The 25,014-nt window shown below is 44.7% G+C and overlaps 1 protein-coding gene across 5 annotated transcripts in view; it reads left to right on the forward strand.

Annotated features, from left to right (window-relative positions):
* RFX4 (regulatory factor X4) overlaps positions 1-25,014 on the forward strand; it is a 177,584-nt gene that overhangs the window by 53,165 nt on the left and 99,405 nt on the right. For all 5 annotated transcript variants that reach the window (XM_070599807.1, XM_070599804.1, XM_070599805.1 and 2 more), the window contains 2 exons: positions 10,775-10,835; positions 24,736-24,859. In XM_070599807.1, the coding sequence (XP_070455908.1) occupies positions 24,794-24,859 (66 nt within the window). In that variant the 5' untranslated portion in view covers positions 10,775-10,835; positions 24,736-24,793. The remainder of the gene's footprint in view (positions 1-10,774; positions 10,836-24,735; positions 24,860-25,014) is intronic.

Here is a 25,014-nt window from a genome sequence, read left to right on the forward strand (position 1 = left end):
CTCTGAGATTTATAGATCACCTTGGCTCACTCTCCTATTTTACGGATGAGGAAACTGAGGCTCAGAAAATAGACTTCATTTGCCCAAAATCGTACTCTTAGGTAACACTGGAATCAGAACTGTTACCGAGGACTTCTGATCTCTGTCTGGGGCTCTTCCTCTGCTGTCCCTTTTAGCAGCCCAGAAAAGATGGATTTCATTGATTTACCAGAGCTCCAGTGAGCATGGGGAAAGGGACATGGGACATTTGATGGAATGCAGTTGGGAAGAAAACCCTGGACCAGTGAGGAGAGGCTCTAAATGCCTGATGTGTGGGAGCCTGAACAGGAGTGGATGGGTTGTTTATCATCATTCGGGTCTCATGAATTCTCATTTCCGAGCTGAACAAATCGAATTTTCTCCCTGGCAGATGTCAGTAGATTCTTATGTTTCTGGTGGCGTCCTCACCAACAGATAGGAAGGCTGTGCTTGTGAAACATTTCCAGGTCCGTGACTGCTTAGAGCATCATATCCAGAAAGGAAAGCTTAGCAGTGTGGATTGAACAGAGTTGTACAGGTAAAATAGAAGTTCCTGCAGAAACTGGGCCTAGAAGATTCCTTGAGCACTTACCATATACAAGACTCTGTGGAAAGTCTGGTGATACGAGGAAGGAGAGACAGGGAGCCAAAATCACAATATGTTCAACATCAGGCAGGATGCTAGGCATAATCACAGGCACTATTTCCTTTCATCCTCTGGGAGGGACATATTATTTATCCCCATTTTACAGATAAAGAAATTGAGATTCAGCGGTTATATGACTTATTCAATATCATAGCAAGTAAGTTGCAGAGTTAAGACTTGAACTTAGAGCTGGCTGATTTTACAGCTGGCTCTATTTATACTCTATAAACTGTGTCTCCTGGGGTCCCTGCTCTCAAGGGATTTTCAATCTAGAAGGGAAGCTAAGGCACATGCATGAACATTAATAATATAAGGTCATATGTGATAAATTCCGTTAGAATGATGCAAGGTGTTCTACCTTACCATACCAAGTATGCTCCTGGACTCCAGCACAACCTCACTGGAAGCTTGTTAACAATGCAGGATCTCAGGCCCTGAAACATGCTCTGCATTTTGACAAGCCCCCCAGGTGATTAGAATGCATGCTAAGTTTGGGAGAGGCCACAAGGTTGAAGGTGACGACAGGGGGAAGTCCTCTTGGAGGAGGTGCCATGTGCGACGGACCTTAAAAGATCCGTGTGGTTCCTTTAAGTGGTGATGGTAAAGGGCTGGGAGGCAGAAAGCCACAAGGCAGGTTTTGAGCCTGGAGAGTTTTCCAGATTGGCTTGAGCAAAGAGGTTGAAGCATCATGGGAAACAGGGTTGAGAAGGGGAGTTTAGGCCTTATTGTTGAGAGACTTGAATTCCAAACAAGAGATTTGAAATTTGAAGGAGCTGGGCGGAAGAGTGACAAATCAAAGTGGCATTTTCAGGCGAATGTGGAGGGTGGATTAGAGCCAGGAGGGCACTTGAGGGGCTTCTACCTAGTCCAGGTTTGAGGTGATGAGGCTGTAGTCCAGGGTGGCGTTAGCAGGATGGAGAGAACTGGAGAGACTAGGGTGATAGGCTGGGTCCACACAGCAGGAACCCAGTGGGAGTCCTTGGGATTCCTGTTTCCCTTCTTGGGAAGCAGAACAAGTTAAATGTAACCCAGATGTACCCAAGTCCTCTACCCTTCAGGTCACCATTTCCTTAATATCTAGATCAAATGACTCTAGCCCCTATCCTATATCCTAGGTGGGAGTCCAGAGTCTTCCCTGTATCTCCAAGACTTATCAGTTCTGTGTGTGTGCATGTGTGTGTGTGTGGTAGATGTGTGGGAAGGGGGCTCTGTTTCTTCTGAGACAGTCCATACTGAGCCCTGTTCCCTCCACTCTTTGACACTTGCTAACTGCCACCCTCCTGTCCTGCCTGCCTCGCTAGGAACGTAGCCATCTTCCTTTACCCTCCCCAGCCCTTCACTTGTCGTGGCTGTTACTGACAGGGAAGGGAAGAGCTGAAATTCAATGACACAGAACAGGGATCACAGAGGGTCACAACTTAATATGACTCATCATTATCCTATTAAAATCTCATCACATTTCAGGGCTATATAAGCGAAAGTTAGGAATCTGTCTCTCCACTCAGTTCACTCAGCGTGTCAGTTTATTACCCAATTTGGGGTCTTATAACTTCATAAGACGGGGTTCCAGAGAAGAGGAAATGGAGTTAAACTGTTTCATATTCCCATCGCGTTGTGGACAAAAGCCCCTGACCAATAGCAGAAGGGCATTCAGACAGCTCCAAGAGCAAGGGCAGTGACTTAGAGTGGGAAGTCAGGGGTCAGAGTCCCACAGATGGCCATCCCATGATGGCCTTTAAAACTTGGATTGCCCTCAGGTGGTGTTTGCTGCAGTTTTAGTCCTGGCTGGGGACTGAGGTCTAAGGCTGCTGGCTGGCTGTCAAGGCTCGGTGCTCAGGTTACAATTTAAGACGACCCCGCAGACTCCTCCCCTTCCTCAGCCTTTCTGTCCCCTGAGTGTCTATCTGTCCTCTCCTCTTGTGAAGAACTAGGTAGTCCCTCCTGTGGCTTGGAGCACACTGACAGGGCCCCTCTGTGCCTTCCCCAGTCCTTCCATGGGCCCTGACGCCCTAAGGGGATGGGAGCTTGTCTGATGGGCTATGTCTCACCGGCACTTAACACAGTAGGTTCTGGTACACAGTAGGTGCTCAGTAAGTGTTCATTAAGTAAATGGATATTAGGAAAGCAAAATAGTGTAAAGCCTTGCCAGATTATGAGTATTTATAATTTGCTTTCAGTTTTTGGCACTCCGGGACCACTTAGTCATTCAAACACATTCTTCTTTCAGATGCTCCCTCCCCAAGAGGGTCTTTCAATTTGTTCAAATTTAATTAGAGTGTTTTTGAATCGATAATACATCCCTTGGGTGCAAAAATCAAAATGCTTTAAAAGGTACTCATTGAGAAGTCTTGATTCCACCCCATTCCCCACCTCAGCTCCCTGGTGGTAAGCATTTCTGTTTGTTAATTGTGTATTCTTCCAGTATTTTATTTCTTTATGCAAATAAAAAATTCAAATATATGTTCTTTTTTTTTGCCACTTTCTTGCACAAAAAAGTTGCACCCTGTATGCATTTTGCTGTGACTTGCTTTTTTCACTTAATAATAAACCCTGCAGTGTTCCTTATCAGTGAGAACAGAGAGAGCATCCTCATTCTTTTCTTGTCTTTAATTTTTTTCACAGTTGTGTGGTATTCCACTCTGAGCATGTATCATAATTTGGTTAACACTGGGCTGTTTGCAAGCTTTTGCTGCTACAGACAAGTTGGAACGAATAATCTTGTGTATGGTCATTTCCTGTGTGTCCAGGCGTAGCTGAAGGATCCGCTCCCAGACATGGGTCTGCTGGGTAAAGGGCATGTGGGATTTCAGTAGATTCTTCCAAATGACCTTCCATACGGGAAGGTACCATTCTGCACTCCCCCTGCAAGGCAGGAGGGCACCTGTTTCCCACAACTTCCCAGCAGAGTTGTGTGGTCGCGGTTTGGATTTTTGCCAATCTGATAAGTGAGAAATGGTCATTTAGTGTCGTTTTCATTTCCACTCATTGAGATTAATCATCTTTTCTCATTTCAGGAACATTTGTATTTTTTCCAGGAACTGTGTGTCCTGCGCTTTGGCTATTATTTCTCTTAGTTCTTGGTCTTTTTCCTCCTGGTTTTATTGGAGCTCTTTCTGCGGTGGGGAGGTGAGCCTGTGCTGTGATTGCAATTTTCCCAAGCATGTTTTTATCTTTGTATGTATGGTGTGGGTTTTTTCCCCCACACAGAAGCTTTGGAGTTTTTATGTAGTAAAATTTATCCATATTTCCTTTTATGGCTTTGGGGTTCGTATCGAAGTTAGAAAGGCCCTTTCCTGCCCCGAGGTTATGAAGGAATCGGCCCAGAGGAGGTGAAAGGAAGCAGGTGTGAGCCCCCCGCTGCCCCCTCCCGCCAGAGCAATGCTGCCAACACCGCAGTTCTCTTTGGGACTTAGCCCTGTTCCCACGGGGAGAAGGGTTTGCTGCCAGGGGTGGATGCCCACTGCCAGAGGCCTGGTCCGGGCCCCCTCCTCATCAGCTGGTGCCCTTTGCAGAGGCTGGGAAGAAGGTAGATAAGGGGAAATGAAATCTTTGGCAGCCCCATGTTCCCAACAGGCGAGGTCTGGCCAGGTGCAGCCAGGTTAGTATAATGAAAGGAAATAGAATTAAAACTTTGAAGTGCAACTCGAGACTCACGTAAATTTGAACCTTTCCTGGGATTTGAAGAGAAGTAATTAATTTAGAAACTTTCTCCCTCAATATTACACTCTGCCACCCTGGCTCCAGGTAGGAAATATTCTAGAATAGGTTCCCAAGTATTGTGAATTCATTCAGCATAGAGGCAGGAAAGAAATGATTAGGCTGATGACATGTCCCCTAAAATCTTCAGTTCGTTGCCATAGATTTGAAGAGAGAGGGTTTGGGTTCGGGGAGGTTTGGAGGTCAGCTAGCCTGGGTCCCTCTTCTGGCTCCACCATTAACTGTGTGACCTCAGACAGATCACTTCACTTCTCTGAGCCTCAGTTTCTTCCTCTGTCAAAGGGGATAATACTAATAATTAGACCTAACGTTGATTAAGCACTAAGTATACATCAAGCACCATGTTTGATATTTCATGTGCGTTAAATCATCCACTGTCTCGGGCAGCTGTGAAAATTAAATGCAGCAACGTAAAGAGCATTGCACAGTGCCTGACACACTATAAATTGTCAGTAAGTGTCCCCTGGTTGTATTGTTGTTTTATATGCTTACTGAAATCAGATGGGCAGGCTCAGCATTGAATTGCGGTATTATCTTATTCATTCATTTATTCCACAAATACTTCGTAAGCCCCTACCATGTGTGGGTGCTGAAGACACAATGGCAAGTGTGGTCTGTGCCCCACAGAGCTTACAAATGAGCATGGCAGTCGCGCTGGTCAGTAAGCAGCCACCATTCCCTGTGAGGAGGCCTTTGCTAGGGAGCAGCCCAGGTGGTGTGGGAACGCAGGGGAGGAGCGAATAACCCTGTCCCAGATGCTGGCCTTGCCAGACACAGCCCTGTGGGCAGGACGAGGGTCCAGGCGCCTGGCCCCTCCGGAGGAGTGACAACTATTATAGCAAGAGAGAACACTTAGAGAGCATGTATCTTGTGCCACGAGTGGTTCAATTAATCCTCACAGTATGTGCCTGGTGCTGTTATTACCCCTACTCGACAGATAAAGAAACTAAGGCACTAAAAGCTTGTTCAAGGTCACACAGCTAGCAAGCGGTGGAGCCAGGATTTGAGCCTGGAAATTTGGCCCCCGAGTTTACATTGAGAGATGGATCCAGAGAGGGAGCAGAGCTGCTGCCCACTGGGAGCTGGACTGAGATTCCCCGGGGTATGCCTGGAACCATAACTGCAAAGTGGCGGCAGAACAGAGCGGCCAGGAGGAGGCCAGGCACCGGGCAGCATCTTGCCGGGAGGTTTTTGAAGGAGGAGCTGCTCTCCAGTTTTGGTAGGATGAGCAGGGTGGGCATTGAGGGCGGGCCTGTGCTGTGAATGGCTCCAGGAATCTTGCTGGCCTGAAATTCCGCCTTACGGGCTGAATCTTGTTTGGCTTGAGGCGTTTCTGCCTGTTAAAACGAAAAGGCATTTGGCAGGACCCGTTCCTAAAGTCTCTATCAACTGTGGCTGTCCCCATGCACCTAAAATGTGCTCTCCTGTCCTCGTCGCCTAGGTGGCTCCTGCTCCTCCTTCAGATCCCTCAGCTGGGCTCCCGTCCCCGTTTGGTGCTGCCCTAGCATCCTGGACCTGCCTTCACAGCTCTTGCCCAGGACTTACATTTTATTTGCTGATAATTTGACTCTGAGCTCAGGCGAGCAGAGACCGTGTCTGTTTTTTCTCACCTTAGCCCCTGGCATAGGGCTGGAATATAGTAGACATTTAATAAATATTTGATGAACGAGTCAACGAGTAACCAGCACTTCGGGTGAATTAGAATCGAGAGCCATCAGATAGGAGGGTCAGGCCTGGGGGTGACACACACTCCCTTTGGGGGAAAGAGGCTGGGTGGTCAGACCCTGGGCACGAAGTCACTAGTGGTCTAGAAAGTGGCCTGCAGAGGTGAACGGCACCTGTGTGATGAGTGAGCCAGGGGGTCCCTGTTGGCTGCCGGGCAGACCAGTTCTCGTCTAAATACTATTAGTAGCCACCATATGCCAAGCACTGAGTGGGGTCCAGTCTCCAGTCACCAGCTGTATGACTTCATGCAAGTCATTCAGCTTCACCGAAGCTCGGTTTCCTTATTTATCAAATAGGGACGTAAAACTTCTTCATAGCACTATTGGCTCCAGCCGAATAGACCACTTGCATTTTCCCCTGGGCCCCAGGTTGCCATTCTCCACACCATTCCTCATGGAGCCCCCTCTCCCTCAGTGTCCTCCTCGCAAAGTCTGACCTGTCCCTGTAAAGGTGAGAGAGACAGGTTATAAGTCAGGATGAACTGTGTGATCTTTACTTGTTTTAAGTTAGGTGTGTGTGCCTGGGTGAACACTGAGAATAGACTGGAGGGAAATAGGATAAAAAGGTTAACAATAGTTCTCTCTGTTGTGAGGGGCTTGGATTTCTAGAGATTTCTATTTTCTCTATATTTTCCAAATTAATAATAATAAAAAAGAACATGTATTATTTTTGCAAACAGAAAACACTTATTTAAAAACCCTGATGGTCTCTTCAGGACCCAGCTCAAACGCCATCTCCTGTTTGGAGTTGTGATGTCCCCTGGTGTGTGTCTGCCTTGCAGGGTCCCTGTCGACACAGTTGTCTTTGCTCCTGTAAATCTTTCCAAGCACAGAGGTGGCCTTCCTTGCCTGCTTCCCACAGCCGATCCCAGCTGGACAGAATTGCCCCAAGGCCTCTTGACCAGCCGGAGCAGCCCAGGGCAGCCTCTGCCACGGAGCTTCTGCAGCTCATGTTCTGAGCTCTTATCCCTTGTTAAGTTCATTTCACTTAATCCTTCCACCCATCCTTTGAGGAAGGCAATATTACCACCCTCAGTTTAGAGACAAGAAACTGTCTTGAACTTGAAACAGGATTAGTAGATTGTCAAACAACCTCCCTCCAGCATCCTTGCTTCATTCCACCACACAATAAGGACGCATGCTCCGGCCACCTGCTTCTGGGAAGGTGGCGTGATCTCTTGGGTCCCTGTGTCTTTGTCTGTCCCCCGCCTTCTCCACCCTACCCCTCGACTTCGTCCCATCTTCCCTGCCATCTGGTGCCCATCTCTGGCCCATTCCAGGTCTCAGCTCCACTTACCACTTCTTCCAGGAAGGCTTCTCTGACTGGACCTGCTTCTTTATGCAGCCTGGGTTGGTGGGCTCTTCTTTGCCTAACTTATCACAGCCTTCATCACTTCTTACTGAACGTGGCCTCTCTCTCCACTGTTTGTCTTTCTCTTTCTCCTACCAGACTCAAGGGCAGGGGCTTAATTTCTTTATCCCCAGCATCTAGGGCATAAATAAGCTATTCAATGAATATTTGTTGAATTAATTAATACGATCCTTTCCATAGCCCTGTAAAATGACCTTTTTACAAATGGAGAAAATGAAGCTCAAAGGTTGAGTGGTTTGTCAGTCATGGCCAGTAAGTTTTGGAATTGCTTCTACAACATAGGTCTTTTGATATCTGGTCCAGCTTGGCTGAAATGCTAAAATTTAAAGAATCAGAAAATAAAACACCAAAAACCCTGCCAGTTCTAGGGAGAACGGAAATGTTAGTCATGTTCCAGCATAAGCTAGGCAGAGGTGTATTTAGGTTTGTATGTACTTTTCCTTGTTTAAAAAAAAAATTGATCATATTTTTTAATATAGCCTTTTTTTTCTTTTTGATTATTTGCTTAGTATAATTTCTAGAAGTTGGGTTATAGGGCCAAGAGACTGGACATTTTAGATGGCTCTCAAAATTATTGCCAACTTGCTTACCAAAAACATGATTAAAACTACCTTCAGAGAAGTATGAGACTGTCAGTTTTACCATTTACACACCAGCATTGGGGATTATCATTTTTTAAAATTTTTGTTACTCTCAGAGATATAAAGTCATGCCTCATTATTATTTTCCTTTTATTTCTTTGTGAACAATTGAGGTTGAGTATTGTTCTTTGTGTCTATTTACCTAGCTTTTTCTGAGACTCATGGGCTCATACTCCTTGTGTTATTTTTTTAAAAAAGATTGTCGAAGACATTTGTGAAAGGCAGACTCGACTGTTTAATTAAGTGCCAAGGAGAAGGCGCTGGTGGGAGGGAATGCAAAGATGACTGAAATACCATCCCGCCTTCTTAAGTAGGAGCTCTTACGTGGGATACTCAGGTCAGAGATGGACACGGATATGTACAGAAATGATAATCCCGGCAGCTACACTGTTCAACTGAGAGACAAGAAATGGGGTGTCGAGGAACAGAGTTAGGATCAATGATGCCTGACTCGGAGAGTATCAGGGAGGGCTTCAGAGAGGTGGTGGTGTCTATTGGAAGCTGGCAAGAATGCGAAACATTTAGAAGGAGCTCCAGGTTGACAAAGCAGCACGAATGGGTGTGGAGCCCATGATGTATTGGGACATTTTGTCCCTGAGAACATTTAGGGTCAGAACATCCATCAGTTGGGATGGTTTTGGTGGCAGAGAAGAGAATATCCGATGAGAAGAGGTTATATTAACTGAGAAAATTGTATTATCTCACAAAACAAAGCGGCAGCTATTTTTAGGGTTGGTTAGTCAGAAGCACAACATGACATCCAGAACCCCCAGCCTCTCCCCCTTTCCTCTCTGCCTCCCTCAGCATTGACTTGGTCCTCAGGCTGCCCTTCCCCCAGTCCAAAGTTTGCTGCCTCGCTCCAGTTATTGTGTCCTCTCAGCCATGTTCAAAAGCAGGACAGGCCAGGGTCATTCCCCCATTTTCCTTCCTTCCTTCCTCCCTCCCTCTCTCCTTCTCGCCTTCTATCTCTTTCTCTTTATTTATATAAAATAATAGACATTTGCTTTTTCATAGTTTTGGAGGCAGAAATTTGGAGTCAAGGCCCCCATTCCTTTTTATAGGGAAAAATATCTTTCCCAGAAGCATCCAGAGGGCTTCTGCTGAAGTCCGATGGGCCAGCACCAGGTCACATGCCCACCTAATGCATCAGTGGCTGGATGACATAAAATTACCTTGAGAGATTTAAGTTAATCAACGTTCACCTCCCTAGGAGTTGAGAGGGGTCAGCCTCCCTGACGCATGATCCCCTCTAAACCGGGATTCTGTTAATAAGGAAGCTGAGTATGTACAATTGAATAAGGAACAACAACAAACATCTTCAGTTTCCATAAGCAGACATTTTAACCAGAATTATATCAATATTGATAAACTTTCATCAAGAAAATATTTTCTCAACTTCATTAAGCTAATTTATTTTAAAATGTTTTTTGGTACAGCGTATTTCACTTTTTCCCACTTTCGCTTTGGTTTTACTTACATTATTTTAATAATTAATTAATAATTAATAGGTATAAATTATTTTCCATATAAATTTTACACCATAGGTTTCTTTCATTGACCATATTACATGTTCTTGTTAAATTTTGTTGATTATATGTGTAGGTTTTTAGATTATTACTTTTCTTTTGAGGCTATTATTTGTACCAGTCTTCCTAGGTCAAATTTTGTGGATCAAGAAATTTTATTTTATGTTGAGTATTTCTCTATCAATAGTCTTCATTAGGAATTGGATGAGACTAATTATATGTATTTCTCAGTCGATGATGAAATTGTGAGCAGTTCTTCTTAGGTACGCAAAGATTGGTCTGTTGTTCAGATTGCTGTATTGCAGATGTCAGCAAACTAGAACCCCGCAGGGCCCCCCCACCCCGGCCACATCTGGCCGGATGCCTGTTTTCATAGGGCTGTAGGCAAGAAAGGTATTTACAGATAAATATTTGTAATCTGTTTGATGATAGGAATTGTGAACTTTGAATCCCAAGAAAAACGTTACCCACTCCCCTCAAATAATTTCATTCTTCTCACTGATAGACCTATATTACAAAAATTGTACTCAGTTACTATCATCATATTTTGAACATTGTCTATAAAAGCTTTGTGGAAATTTGTTTTCTCTCCTGTTGTATAAATACTACATAATATTCTTGATTTTGCCCCTTGGCCCCCATACCCTAAAATATTCACTATCTGGCCCTTTATAGAAAAAGTTTGCCAACCCCTGCTCTATTGTATTGCTCACCTGATTCTTCTGAACTTAGACTCTGCTTACCCTACACCATCTGTTCCACTGAGGTTACAAGGAGCAAATGGTAGGTGAGGTCACCATGGTCTTAGGCTCAGAATCACCAAGTCAGCTTCAGTTGGGTAAACAGCAAGTCGGGGGAACACAGTTATATTGTCCAGTGATGAAGAGAGCTCTCACCCTGTAACCATATTGTGTCCAATAAAAATACAAATCGATGGGAGAGTTTTCTGTCAAAGTCAGCTTCCCCTCTTTCTCTTATTAAAGTATGATAAGTCTAATATGTTGGAAAAGCCAAAATATCATTGCTCTCGAAGCATCAATATTTGAGGTAAATATAGTCTTTTGAAACTTGGGAGAGCTGAGAGGCCTTTTACTTTTTCCTACTGAAGTTAGCTCCTTTTTCTTTAACAGATGAGGAAAAAGAAAATAACCGCGCGTCCAAGCCGCACTCCACTCCTGCCACGCTACAATGGTAAGTCCCGCTGCAGCGCTCTCCGGGGGGCGCTCCTGTACCTGGATCTTCCCGCCAACGGTACAGCATGGCACCCGGATGTTTTGAGATTGTCACGAAAACCTGATATCCATTAGGCCACATGCCATCAACTTTATTTGCAGGTATACGTAAAATATTCAACTTAGATCTAGCCTGGAGATTTGACTTTTCATGTTTATTTTATTTTGGGGGAGATTTTTTTTTTCCATCATCAAGACACTGGCAAGGACTGGATTCCACATGGATTTGATTAATTGATTTTAATAGAACCCATTCTTTCAATTAATAATGTTGCAGCAAATTATAGAACCCAGGTCTGTTCACTCCCACCAATGAACCCTTAATGAATTAATAATTAATGGCAACTACAGTACAATTATTTTAACATTAATAACATTAATAATAATAATTTGCTAGAGTGGCTTTCTCTTTAATATTTGGAATTCCTGGACGTGATGTAACATTTAATGATGTTAAGTGATTGCATTCATGTTTGATATTTACAGGTGAATTCTGCTCTAAGAGCTTTACTTAGAAATTATGTTGTAACTTTGAACACCAGAACTCTCTATGCCTGAGATTCACCCCTCAGAGGATCTTGTCCATTAAGGACTATTAGTCTCCCAGCAGTACAGCCCAACAAACCTGAAGAATTCAGGAATGAAGGGGAGGGAAAGAGAAGTGAGGCAGAGAAAGGAACTAAAGTCTCTTATGTGCCGGCCTCCATGCAAGGCACTTTGTACACGTGCCTCATTTCCTGCTCCCAGTTCTATGAAGTTAGTGTTGTTATGCCCATTTTACAGATGAGGAAAATAAAGCTTAGGCAGTTAAATCATTTGCCTGAATATGCAAACAGCCATGAAGTGGCAGAGGCAGGAACCTGGCTGGGTCTCTTTAAGTGCAAAGCCCAGGCTTTGGAAGAAAGGAAGAGAAAAATCAAGAAGGATGGAGAAGAGAGAACAGATCAGAAAAGGAAGCCGATGGGCTTTCTGGAGCAAATTATATTAGATTCTCTAGTCTAATCCACCCACAGGTGAGAGGAAAACAACATTGGGAGAAAGCATTCAGGGCCGTAACTCAATCTTCTTTAACAGCCAACTTGTTTTGCTATGAGGATAGCAAAGGTTGTTTTCAAGAGCTCCATTTCCAGCCTTTTGGCTTGTTTCCATCCGTTTGTCCCTATGTTCTTTTTCTCATTACATTTGCTGCTTTTTGCCTTATTTAAAATTCTGTTCTACTTCCTTGGCCAAATTTTCCCCTGCACGCTTCACCCCCAAATTATGGCCACAGAAATTCCCATAATGCCAGGACATCAAATGAGGCATCAACAGAAAGGACTGTGGGAGTGGGAGTTTCTAGAAAGCAAGGAGTCAACAGAAACGCTTGCTGTAATAACCTGTATATGTTGTACATTTCAGAATAGAAAATTTGAAAGAGACTAGAAAAAAATCACCTTGTTCATGTCTGTTTTTGTGATTCTCTGACATCTGCCTGGCAACAGGGAGGCTGTGCAGTGCAGTCTCTTAAGTCAGACTGCAGGGAATTAACTCCCAGCTCTGCTACTTTCCAGCTGTGTAACCTTGGGCAAGGTCCTTAACCTCTCTGTGCCTCAGTCTACTCATCTGTAAAATGGGGATGGCAATAATCTCTACCTCATAGGGGAGTCACGAAGAAGAAATGACTTAGTACGATAAAGAGCTTGAACAGCATATGGCCTAGCGTGGGTGCTGGGTAAATCTTAGCAGCTGTCGATCACTCAGCATCCCCTTCCTTCTAAGTCCCACAAGGACATTCTGGAATAAGGCTTCTCTCCTTCCTGATGTATGTGGTCAGTTCTCCTTCAGTACTGTGCCTAATTCTACACAAAATATCTGTTTTTCTAAATAAAGGGTCACATAGATCATTCCAGAAGTAATTTCATCCTCCTGTTCACCAAGTCAGGCAGTGGATTTTTAAAAATGATATATCTTCTTCCAAGGCTGAATCAGCTTTGAAAATTTATAAATTTTGGTCTTATTATTATCAAAAAGCCTCAAGTCATGCAAACATCAAATTGTCCTCCAATTCCCTTTATATTATATTTTTAAGATAGAATTTTAGTCATTGATCAATTCAAGAAATATTTACGAAGCACCGTGTATTTGCCACGCCCTGTTCTAGGCTCTGGGAATGCATTGGTGAATAAGATAGACCAAGGATAGGGCCTGATGAGGGGAAAAAATGGGTAATAATTTTTAAAATTAACATATTAATGATAAATAAACAAGTCATGTTTTGGATGGTGACAAGTGCCAGGCAGAGAATTAGAACTGGCTGATACGATAGCATCTCAGAGGATATTTTAGGTTGAACGGTGAGGGAAAGCTTCAGTGAGGAGGTGACATTTAAGTGGACATTTGTGTGACAGGAGGTCCTCACTGCCACCATGACAGTGTTGAAATCAGGGGCCGGGGAACGTTCTGGGCAGAGGGAACAGCTTCTACAGAAGACGTACTGTTGTGGGTCAGGCTCTTCCACAGGCCGACCCTGAGCAGAGATGTGCGTACGGGCGGCTTCTTCAGCAGTGCACCCCGTGTTGCCGACACCATGAGGGTGAGGGAGCAGGCAGAGGGGGTGTCGGGCTGCGAAGAGGCTGCTACGGAGGCTTCTGCGACCCTGCAGGGAGTTCTGAAGCTGGGACGGCCCTTCAGAGATGCCTGGAACTGAGGCAATGGATCAGGGCCTTGATGCCCCCACCTTGCCCATCATTGGATAGGCTGCCCCCAGGGAGGCGGTGTGACTTTGGGTGAGGTAGTTCCCTTCCCGTTCTGCTGAGGACAACTCCCCGGGAAGGATTCTGCCTCAACAACCAAGCTCCCAACAGTGGGGAAGGATGCCCCAGTCCTGAAGGGTAACCTGGGCACTCACTGCAGCATCCGCTACTCTCTCCAGGATGAGAGTAGGCTGAGCTTGTTCAAGGAACTATAGAAGGCAACCTGTGTGATTGGAGCATAGTGAGCGAGGAGGACAGCAGTACAGATGAGGTGGGAGAGGGAGGTGGGGGAGAGTGTCTGTAAACATCAGGGAAGAAAAAGCAGGACGTTTCTCTATACTTAAATAGGAATAGAATCATGCTTGAAACTGTGGTGGACAACATGTGGGCTCCAGATAAAGTCCCACATGAGTAAATTTGTTTAGAATATAGTTTCAGTATAGAAAATTGTCTCAAAAGGAACTGGATGCACCCTCCATTTGGGGAAAATGATGTAATTTATACCATGTCCCCTTTTTGCTCTGGCTGCCAGGGAGTTCAGAGCTAAATCTGATGCTTATATACTTTTCAATTTCTTTCCTTTGTCTCATTTTCTTCTTTTTCTTTTATCTTTTTAGAAAAAGGCAAGATAGAAATAAATTTGATAAATATACCTTTAATTTTAATTTTATTTACACAAGTAATACATTTCCTTATTAAAAAATGAAAAATTACAGATAAGGCTAAAGTCCATTCTTCATGTAGTCCCTTGCCTCCCCCTCCAGAACAACCTTGTTCCCAGTGAGAAATATTCATGTGTGTGTACATACATATGTGTATATCTATGTGTACTGTCCCTTGCCTCCGTGTTTACATGCTTACGTACTGATAGACATTTCTGAACGGTGATTTTTTTTTAGTATTTTCTCCCTTATAAAAAGAATATAGACCTATCACACTAAAAATACTGTTCTACAACCTGTTACGTATTGATCCTTGCTTTCTTTCCCAGTAGAACGTCCTGAAGCTATACTCATCTTAGTCCATAAAGAACAACTTCACTTTAACTGCTATGCAGTATTCCATGTAAGACAACAGTGGGATTGATTTCGCCATTGCCCTCTTGACAGACTGTCAGGTTGTGTCCAGATCTCGTCTTTGCCATTACAAACAATGCCCCAAAGAACATCTTCTTATGTCCCCTTGCACACCTGCTGGAGTGTTTCTCCTGAATGGATATTGAGACATGGAAGTGCTGGGTACCCAGATAATGTTAATAGGATTGCAAAGTTACCCCCTCAAATGGCTTTACCATTTTATATCTTCACCCACAGTACAAAATGCTGCTTCTGAAAACAGGAACCCAACTCCACCACATGGCATCTCATTCTTTGAGGCGTTTCTATCCTTCATGTTGGCCCCTCTCTCCAGTGGCAGAGTGCAGCCCCTCAGGACCTGAGGCAGGCAGGCCCAGGAAGGGACATGGCCTGACCATCAAGGCAGCAGCCACCGGCCCAATAGTGCCGAGGTTTTCTGGGACACCTGGCTTGTTTCTGGAGTTGGGTTAGGAGCTATTTGCTTCTCCCCCTTCTCCCTCCGTGCCACGAGTCCCCTCTCTACAGCCCTCGAGACCATCCCTGCTGTAGGGACAAATAATACAGCAGCCAAGCAGCCTACAATAAGCGGGGCTACGTGATCTGGAGGCAGCTCCCAGCAGAAAACAGGCAAATATTGTCAAACGCCTTCTGCCAAACACTTTCCAGGATCCTCCGTCGTAAGATTAGTAACTGTCACCGGCAGGGGATGCGGAGCGCTGCACGAGTCCTGGCTGCACAATGACCTCCGTTCACGCGGAGGAGTTCGGAATGGGAGTGGCCTGTGCCACCGTCGTGGGCTACTCGCCGCCAGCACGTGTGCCCCTCCACGCCCCGCCCTCTCCCACACCTCCCTTGTCGCCTCTGTCACTTCGAGTTGCCGTGTGCAGTCATGGTGGAGGAGTTCTCCCTTTCTGCAGTTTACAGGGGAAGCGAGACCCTCCCGTAAGGGACGAGGATAGAAGTCCAAATTGTCGCTTTCTTGGGGGGCGTTTTCCTTTCTTTTGAAGAAATAAAAATGAGGCCTTAGGTGACTGATGGGCTTGCAATATTCCAAATTCATATGAAACAAAATAAATTTAATGTTTCTTTTTAAAATGTTCTTGGAAGCCAGAGGTAGAAAATTGAGCTGGGTACTCTTCCAAAGATTCACGTTGCAGGTTTAGACCGGGTCATGGCTCCTAGACCAGACCCATTGAGGGTAACCAATGCCTGACTTTTTGCACTCATTTCTGACTTCATTCTTTATTCGATGGTGGCATAATATTACTTACTTGCGTGATACGAAAGGGAAGCTGAGCATTTTTAGCTCTGAATGTAACCAGAAGTGCTAGATAATACCAACAGGTGCGACTGTGTCCTGGTAGCAGCTCTCAGCTGCAGATGGAGGAAGGTGAATTAACAGGACAACATGAAGGGTGTGGATGTCTCAGAGAATGAGTCGCTGTGTTGTGGAGCCAGGTTCCTACTTAAAAAAAAAAGTTTTTTATGCTATAGTGAAGGTGTAAAATGGTAAAGCCATTTGAGTGGGCCATTTTGCAATCCCATTAACATTTTAATATATGCATCCAGCAATTCCACTTCCTGATAGCAACATGAGAAACACCCCCGCAGGTGTGCGAGGGGGCACATATGAAGATGTTCTTTGCGGCCCTATTTATAACGTAGAGACAGGGGATAGATGGGAAGGGAAGATTGAGGGGGATGAGTCATGGTAGAGAAGATGCCAAAGTCACCTCAGCTGCCATTCAGGGCCACGAGAGCTCTGGGCTGCCAACCCCTAGCCTAGATCCCAACAATAGTGTGGAACTTGTAACGCTGTGCTATTACATACTGCCTAGTTTCTGTCCAAAAGAAGAAAAAAGGCCTTGATTGGCCAAAAACTGAGCAGAGGGATTCCAGAACCTGGCTTATCCCAGGCCCTTCTGGAAGACCGCCTCAGTAGCCTTCAGGACAAACACAGGCTGTGGACTGGATTACTCCAGGTTCTGGTCAGATTCAGTCATTCCAATGGCAGAAATAAATCCCTCATTTGGTCCGTTGCTCAGCATCGGCCAAACCTACAGGTTGAGCAGACATGAGCGGCGTGTCAGGCTGGTACCGGGGGATGTCACCGGCCGAGCTCATTTGATCCTCGTGAAAAACCTGTAGACCAGGCAGGGCTATTACCCCTGTTTGAAGAGGAGGAAACCAAGGCAGGTGACTAAATCCCACAGGGGGTCACAGTCTCACTCCCCCCAATTGGGGGACATGCCGGATCCTAAGAAGACCCTTAGCAAAGGGGAGGTGGGGCCAGCAGAGTTCCTGGGAGAAACACAGGAGATGCACCTGAACACGGGTTTCTGGTTGGTTTGTCCCCAGTAGCAAATCGTGGAGTGGACTTAATCGTTGTTGTTTAATAAAACGGATTGGTTATTTGTTTGTGTGTTTTGGCCTTTTGTAGAATCAGCCTCAGGCCTAACTAGAGCTCACATGAGCCAAATGCCACCATTTTTGTACTTATTTTGTACTTATTTATCGTCTGGTGGGGATCTCCCCTTGGTTCCCATCTTCCTTCTGAGAAACTGTCCGCTTCTCAAAGGCAATGGCGAGGATCATGTCTCCTTGTTCATGCTGTGTTTTACAGTGCCTGGCACATAGTAGGACTCAATGAATATATGCTGACTCCCTGACTGATGAACGTCAGTCCCTTGCACACAGCGAGAGCTTTAGAAGCATCAATCTGAGTTCAGACTCCAAGCCGGGCTTTTCCCAGCCGAGTGACAGTGGGCGGGTCACTTTGCTTCCCTCGCCCTCCTTTTCTGCCTCCATGTCATGGGGATAATGTTACCTGTCTTGTGGGGGTAGTGACAGCCAATATGAACATCCCTGGCACAGAGTAGGCACTTAAAAATATAAATCAGATATGTTAATATTAACTAGGCTTTTCCTTTAACCACCCAGGTCTTAAGATTTTTAAAAGAGTCTTTTGATCTGTGCAAAGTCTGCCTTCCTTCCTTCCCACGTTCTCTCCTTTCTCCTCTTCCTTCTGCAGTGTTACTTACTGTGTTTGTGGCACAGTGCTAGGAACTATGCTAACATAAATGGGAATTTTTGCTCCCTGCCTTCAAAGGACTTTCAGTCTAAGATATAAAACATTACCTGAATATTCCACAATAATATAGAAAAATACTCCTAGTTACCCTTTATTGAGTGATCTGCATATGCCAGCTAGAGGGCTGAGGGTTGTGCATGGATTCTTATGTAGCCCTCACAGCAACCTTGGGAGATGGTATTGGGTCTTTTTTCCTTCATCACAGATGAAGGAAGTGAGCATCCAAGAGTTCAAGTGACATACCTGAGACTGGTGTTTCTAAGTGGTGGAAGCAGGATTCAAACTCGGTGCCCCCCGACTGTAAAACCAGTGCTGTCTCTCACTGACGGCTGTTAGAGCCGTAAGAAGGTATGAAGAGCTACAGAAATCCCCAGGAAGAGGCAATGGCCTTAGGAGCAGGGGATGTGTCTCCTCTATCAAAATATTCTCCTCTGGACATAACTCAGTACTGCTGTGTAGACCCTTGTAGCGCTCCACCTGTTATCAAATGAATGAATAAGCGAATTTGCCGAGGAAGAGGCGATTAAGAAGTGATTAGCAGATGGGGCTGGGTGAGAATTAAACATAGTTTTGTGGAAGAGAGAGATTTGAGCTGAGCTTTGAAGGGTGAGCACAGCAGAGAGGATCACCTCCCGTGCTAGGAAGGCCATGGAACATGCGTGGGGGATGGAATGTGGCAGGATGTGTTTGGGGAACAGTCAACAGTCCAGTTGGCTGGAAAAGACTGTACATGTAGGAGGTGGGGCGAGAGAAGCCTGGAGAAGCAGTCAGGGTCGGAGAGTGGGGGCCATGGCTGCCACGGTAAGGGGTTTGGACTTCTATGAAGAGGCAAAGGGAGCCATTGATGGGTTTAGACTACTATCTGGCTCTGACTGCTTAGCAAGGTTTTTTTTTTTCCCCCACATATTTTACAGTCTCAGATCTCTCTTACAACCTCAGTAATAAGTTATGATGTTTAGCAAATTAAAAAAAAAATCCTGTTGTCTTTTCTTTTGGTAAAATAGAAGAAAAAAGTTTCTGTCCCAGACATGTCTGTAAGGACTTGAGAAGTGGGGACTCAACTGAAAGCCCATGTGTACATATAGGGAAATGGAGGTTGACAATGAGAACAGAAGGAAAAATTATGCCGGGGCTGAGCCATTTGCTCTTCATTGTAAAGCGTTAATACAAAGCTTCCACAGTATGCCCTAGGATGCTGCCTGCCGAAACCATATGAGGAGGTCTTTTTAAAATGTATATTGTGGATAATGACTCATGTTGGCTAGTAGACTGGGTTCATTATCTCTCCATAATAGGATAGGCTCAATTCAAATAGGATTGAGTTGTTAAATAGAAGAGCAGAAAATGGAAGAAGTGGGGAATGTTTTTGTGATCATTAAAAAAATCCAGGTATAATGGAGTATTGTTCACCATGTCAGGCTAATGATGGCCTCTAAAAGTGAGGAGGAAAAGGGAAAATTTCATCAGATATGAAGAGAAATAATTAAGTGCCTTTCCTTCTGCCGTGTCTTAGTCAGGGAAGCGGACATTCCAATTAGCAACTTCAGTACCAGCACGGACCCTCTGGATTTTGTAAGGGGGTCTGTGGAAAGGTGTCGTGATGCTATTCCTGTAGAAACTCATCAAGCATCAAAGTTGCCCTTAACGCCAATTACAGCTGTTCCCTCATAGAGCTTATTAAAATGCTTCATAGTCATAAGCCACCTAGATACCTTGAGGCCAAGAAGCTCCAGTAAGAGGAACAAAACGTGGGCAGAGTGCAGTTATTTAGAAGGCGTTTGACAGGTAACTGCTTAATTAGCTCAGCCTGTGTGGACGGTGACTTACACATCCAATTCCGTTTGTTGCTGCCAGGGCATCGTTTAATGAGATGTATTTTAACCTTGATCTTGTATTTTAATTTTGATCTCTTGGCCAGATTTAGTGAGCAAACAAGCCATACAAACAACAACTGGAAACCGAGGTGCAAGGGGCCTTATGTAAAGTAACTAGAGAATGAGGAGCCAGGAGTTTACCTGGGAGGCCGTGCACTTTAACACCACAAGACAACGGAGTGGTACTCAGAGAACTGAAAAAATAAAGACTCAGAGGCAGGAGGACCTGAGTGTTTCCAAGATGCTGTAGGAATAATAATAATGTCATCAATAACAACAGTAACTAACATTAATTTAAAGCTTAGTGTGTGTTCTATTTGCCAACAATGGATTGAGTATAAAAGAATAATTTTTTTTAAAACCCAGGTTTCATAGGTTTCATCTTAGACTATTGAGGTCCATTAGGCAATTTCCTTAAAAAGCTTTGACTTAACTCTTTAGACTCTCAGAGCATGAGAACTTAACCACTTGGCCACAGGGTGGGCCCTGAAACTTGGGTTTTTAAAAAAATTATCCTTTTATACTCAATCCATTGCTGGCAAATAGAACATACTAAGCTTTAAACTAATGTTAGTTACTGTTGTTATTGATGACATTATTAATATTCCTACAGCATCCCAGAAACGCTCAGGTCCTCCTGCCTCTGAGTCCTTATTTTTTCAGTTCTCTGAGTACCACTCCATTGCCTTCTGAAAATAACTCTTTCCTAGTAACTCTTCAACGCCAGGGCTTGCTAAACTCTTATGTATGGTGGAATATTTTCCAGCCTAATGCAAACACAAATGAAATTTGGAAGCAGTGTTTCCCCCATAACTTGCCTCTCCTCCATTTCTTAATCAGGAGGAATGGAGCCCCCATTCGTCCATTCAGCCCGGTTGGGAATCTGAGAGAGCGGGCCTTGGTTGCTTCCACCCTCCTCACCTCTGGCATCATGAGACCCACATTCTCCATGTTATCTCTGCCCATGTGGCCACTCCTTCAATTCACACCCCATCATTTCTTGCCTGAACACTTGTAGTAGCCCCTGATCTCATTTGTTCATTCATTCATTCAACAGATACTAATTAGTCAGCCACCATGTGCCAGGCTTCACTAGTCCACCTTGTCCACCCACCATAGAGGTGCCAGAGGGACCTTTCCAAAGAATAAATTTGATCATGCTACTCTCATGCTTAAAAAAGACAACTTGCTCCCTGTCACTTCAAACGATTACACACTTTTTGTAAGATAATTCTGAATGGTTTGGAATGTATGATTGTTGAATGTGTCCATGGATTTTTCTGTCCAGAATTAATTTTAGGAAATCATTAGCAAAGATAAGGAAAAATGGATATTTTCTCCCTGCCCACAACTTGTCGTGCACGAAGTTCCAGCTCCCCAAATTGTTCATGTGTTTGCATTAGACTAGACAATGTTCCACTGTACAATAGTCTAAAGAGCAGACATCAAAGCTTTTTAAGGAAACTGCCTAATTGAGCTCTCAATAGTCTAAGATGAAACCTATGAAACTTGGGTTTTTTAAAGATTTTATTTTTCCTTTTTCTCCCCAAGGCCCTGCAGTACATAGTTGTGTATCTTTAGTTGTGGGTCCTTCTAGTTGTGGCATGTGGGATGCCGCCTCAGCATGGCTTGATGAGCAGTGCCAGGTCCACGCCCAGGATCCGAACCAGCGAAACCCTGGGCTGCTAAAGCAGAGCATGCGAACTTAACCACTCGGCCACAGCGTGGGCCCTGAAACTTGGGTTTTTAAAAAAATTATCCTTTTATACTCAATCCATTGCTGGCAAATAGAACATACTAAGCTTTAAACTAATGTTAGTTACTGTTGTTATTGATGACATTATTAATATTCCTACAGCATCCCAGAAACGCTCAGGTCCTCCTGCCTCTGAGTCCTTATTTTTTCAGTTCTCTGAGTACCACTCCATTGCCTTCTGAAAATAACTCTTTCCTAGTAACTCTTCAACGCCAGGGCTTGCTAAACTCTTATGCCAGTCCACATTCTGTCGTGGCATTTAAAGATTCTGCACACCTCCCGCCAATGGTCTTTCCTTTTGGATGCTCCTTTGCAAGCCTCCTACTCCACTCAGACCAGTGTGTCTATCATCCAAAGCACATGCCATGTTGGCCTCTTGTCTTTGCTCTTCTTGTCTAGAATCTCTTCCATCGACTGTGGCACAATACCACAGGGGTTCTGAGTCCATTTACTTGCCGCATGAGCGTGGACAAGTGAGCTGCACTCTCTGAGCCTCAGCTCCCTCCTCTAAAATCTGGGTATAAAACTTGCCTCACATGGTTGTTGTAAGGATGGGAGGAGGTCATGGATGGGCACCCAGTGCCTGGCACCCAGTAAGAGCTCAGCAGATGCTGATTGTTACAAATTTCCAATTGTTACAAATTTCCAATCCCAATTCATCCATGAAATCTTATTTCTTGCATCTACTGCTTGCATCTTACTACTTACATCTATTCTTGTCTACACACTAATTTCTCTGTTTTCCCACCTCCCACTGCACCTGTGGTCAGGAGTGTTTGTAGTACTTAAATATTCTTATTCCTGTGCATTATTCTTCACAAATAAACTGCAAAGTGAAATAGGGCATAGATCGTGTCTTACATCAACACCAGGGCCTTCAGGAGCCAGACAAGCAGCAGAAAATAGATTGGGTGTAAGAAAAAGAAGGAGGAGTGAGGACTCTGGCCAACTCGAGGCACATGTAACTCTGGCCAATTGTTGTCATGCGGGAATATGGGCCCAGTGTTGCCAGACCTCGGCCTTTTCAAAAGAAGCCAGAAGTCCAAATTCTTAGGTAAAATGTCCTGAATTTTAAGAGTTGGGCCAACAGTGTTCAGGCCAAACAAAGCATGTGTGTGAGACCCCGCTTTGTCTTATTCAGATGGCTCCTGAAGTTTGTATGTAAGCTGGTTATTTGGACCTCTGAACCCACTTTTCTAGAGAAACAATACTGTGAATGGCATTTAGGAGTCCAGGCTAAGCTAGAAGGCTGATTCCTACTCACACCAGACCTGGAGCTTAGGACAGTCCTAGAAACCCGATCTCTATGTGAAACTATTTTCCCAAAGGTAAACACATTTAGAGTTCTGAGTTATGATGTTGGGGACACATATACGAGGAGGTGAGCCTTTCAGGACAGGGCCTTTGTTTTGTTCACTGCTGTTTCCTTAATGTCTAGAACACTGCCTGGCACTCAATAATAATTTGTTGAATTAGAGATTACCTGTGTCTTTATCCATCTGTCCACCATTAATCTGTTCTCTGTATACAAACAAAGACCCTCTTGCTCACCATGGCATCCCCAGCACCTGGTACGTGATAAGAGATCAATAAATGTTTGTTGAATGAATATATGAATCTATCCATCAAACACTTATTGAGCACCTGCGGTGTGACACGGAATATGCTGGACTTCAAGGATGCAGAAGTGAATCAGACACCATCCCAGCCTCAAGGAATTAGGTTGCCTAGAAAAGATTGCATAAACTAATTCCTGGAACACTTCTAAAAATTGTCAGGAGTTACTCAGTGTTCCCCTTCCCAGAAGAGGGGGGTGTGGATGCGATGACCTGGGACCATTCAGCACTACACTTATTCGTTTATCTGAGCGTCCCTGGGGTTGTATTCATCTGTGGGGTTTGGATGGAAAGTGGTTGAACTGATTTTCTTTCAACCACGTGTCAGAATGAGCCAAATGAGCACTGCCCTTTCAAGTGGGCACCTCGGGAGGCCGTGTCCTCATTCCACTTCAGTTACGACAGCCCTGGACCACTTGTTTGGCAAGTGCCCTCAGAGAAAGTTAGAAGCCACTTAAGGACATTTATTTCATTGCGTTAGCATCATGTCTTATTTTTGAGCCCCACACCCCAAATGTTTGGGAGAAAAGAGTTATTCCAGTCACTTTATGCCTGAAACTTGGTTCCAAAGGACTTTGGGTTGTTTCCTAAAATCCACTTCATGATCCAAGGAGAAATATTTTCTGTTGTGAGTTTATTGAACAGTGTGTGCTCCAGGCTCTGAAGGCAGCAGGCCCCAAAGTCCCCAAATTGTCCTGTCCCTCCGCAGTTTCGTTGGAGGAAATGTTTAACCCTCCAACGTGTCTGTGACAGAGGAGGGAGGATTCTTTTGGATGCCTGCATTCTGGTGTTTGGGTTAAAGAGGAAAAAAAGATAAACGGTATCTAGTTCACTATTATATCCCCAATAACTAGTACAAATTCTGGACATGTAGACGCCCAAAAATGTTTTATGGAGAGGAAAAACGAACGATGATGAGGTCCAACATCTACTCAGTGCTTACCATGTGCCAGGCACTGTGCTGGTGCGTGTCACACATTACATGTGATCGTCACAACAACCTTATGGGGTCGTTACAGTCATGGCCTCCAAAAGGAAACTGAGGCCCGAGGTTAAGTTACTTGCCCAAGGTCACCAAGCCAGCAAGTGACGAGGCTAGGATTTGAACCCAGGTGGAAGGTCTCTACCCTGAACCCCTAACCTATACTCATCGAGAAGGTAATGGGTATCGAATCACATAATCCTAGTCGAAGGTGATCCTAAAAAACTAAGTGGTTCAGCTGCCTGCTGTGGTCATGAAACCTCCCTCAGTCAGCAGATTAGTGGCTGTCCAGCTGTCCAGCCTCTCCTTGACCGTCCTACTACACTGCTCTTGTTAGCCAAGATTTTGACACCTATTAGAAATCGCTACACAAGTAAGCATGTGGTTGAAACTTGGCGGAGTGGGGCACCTGCGTGCTCCTGTATTGTTTTTGGAGTTTTGGGGAACCTGATCCATCCCGAATGTGGCCAGGCCACTGACGGCACAGGGGAGGGACTGGGAATTGGGACTGGAAAAGTGACCTGAAGTCATACCCAAGGGGCCAGGAGTCTGATCCTACTAACCTACTATCTTCGTGCATGACCCTAGGCAGATTGCTGTGTCTTCCTCTGCCTTGGTTTCCCCATCTGTAGGAAAAGAGTTATTTCTAAGGTCTGTCCAGGTCTGGAGGAGGACTAGAAAGAACAGACCCTTCTTGCTTGGGGTTTGCTCATTGGGCATTTGTCTCTGCAGGCTGGAGGAGAATTATGAGATTGCAGAAGGGGTCTGCATCCCTCGCAGCGCCCTTTACATGCATTACCTGGATTTCTGCGAGAAGAACGACACCCAGCCTGTGAATGCTGCCAGCTTTGGAAAGGTGAGTCCAGCCTCACCAGGCTTGCTGCTTTCCTTCACCCACTTTGAAGTAATTTGTGTACAGTTCTTAATCATGTTTTGAAACATCATGATTGGTTTTCTTCAGTAACCAAAGTAAACACTTTGGGTTTCTTCGCTGTAAAAATTTCAAACAAT

This window comes from Equus przewalskii, chromosome 29, assembly GCF_037783145.1.
Source record: "Equus przewalskii isolate Varuska chromosome 29, EquPr2, whole genome shotgun sequence".
NCBI lineage: Eukaryota > Metazoa > Chordata > Mammalia > Perissodactyla > Equidae > Equus > Equus przewalskii.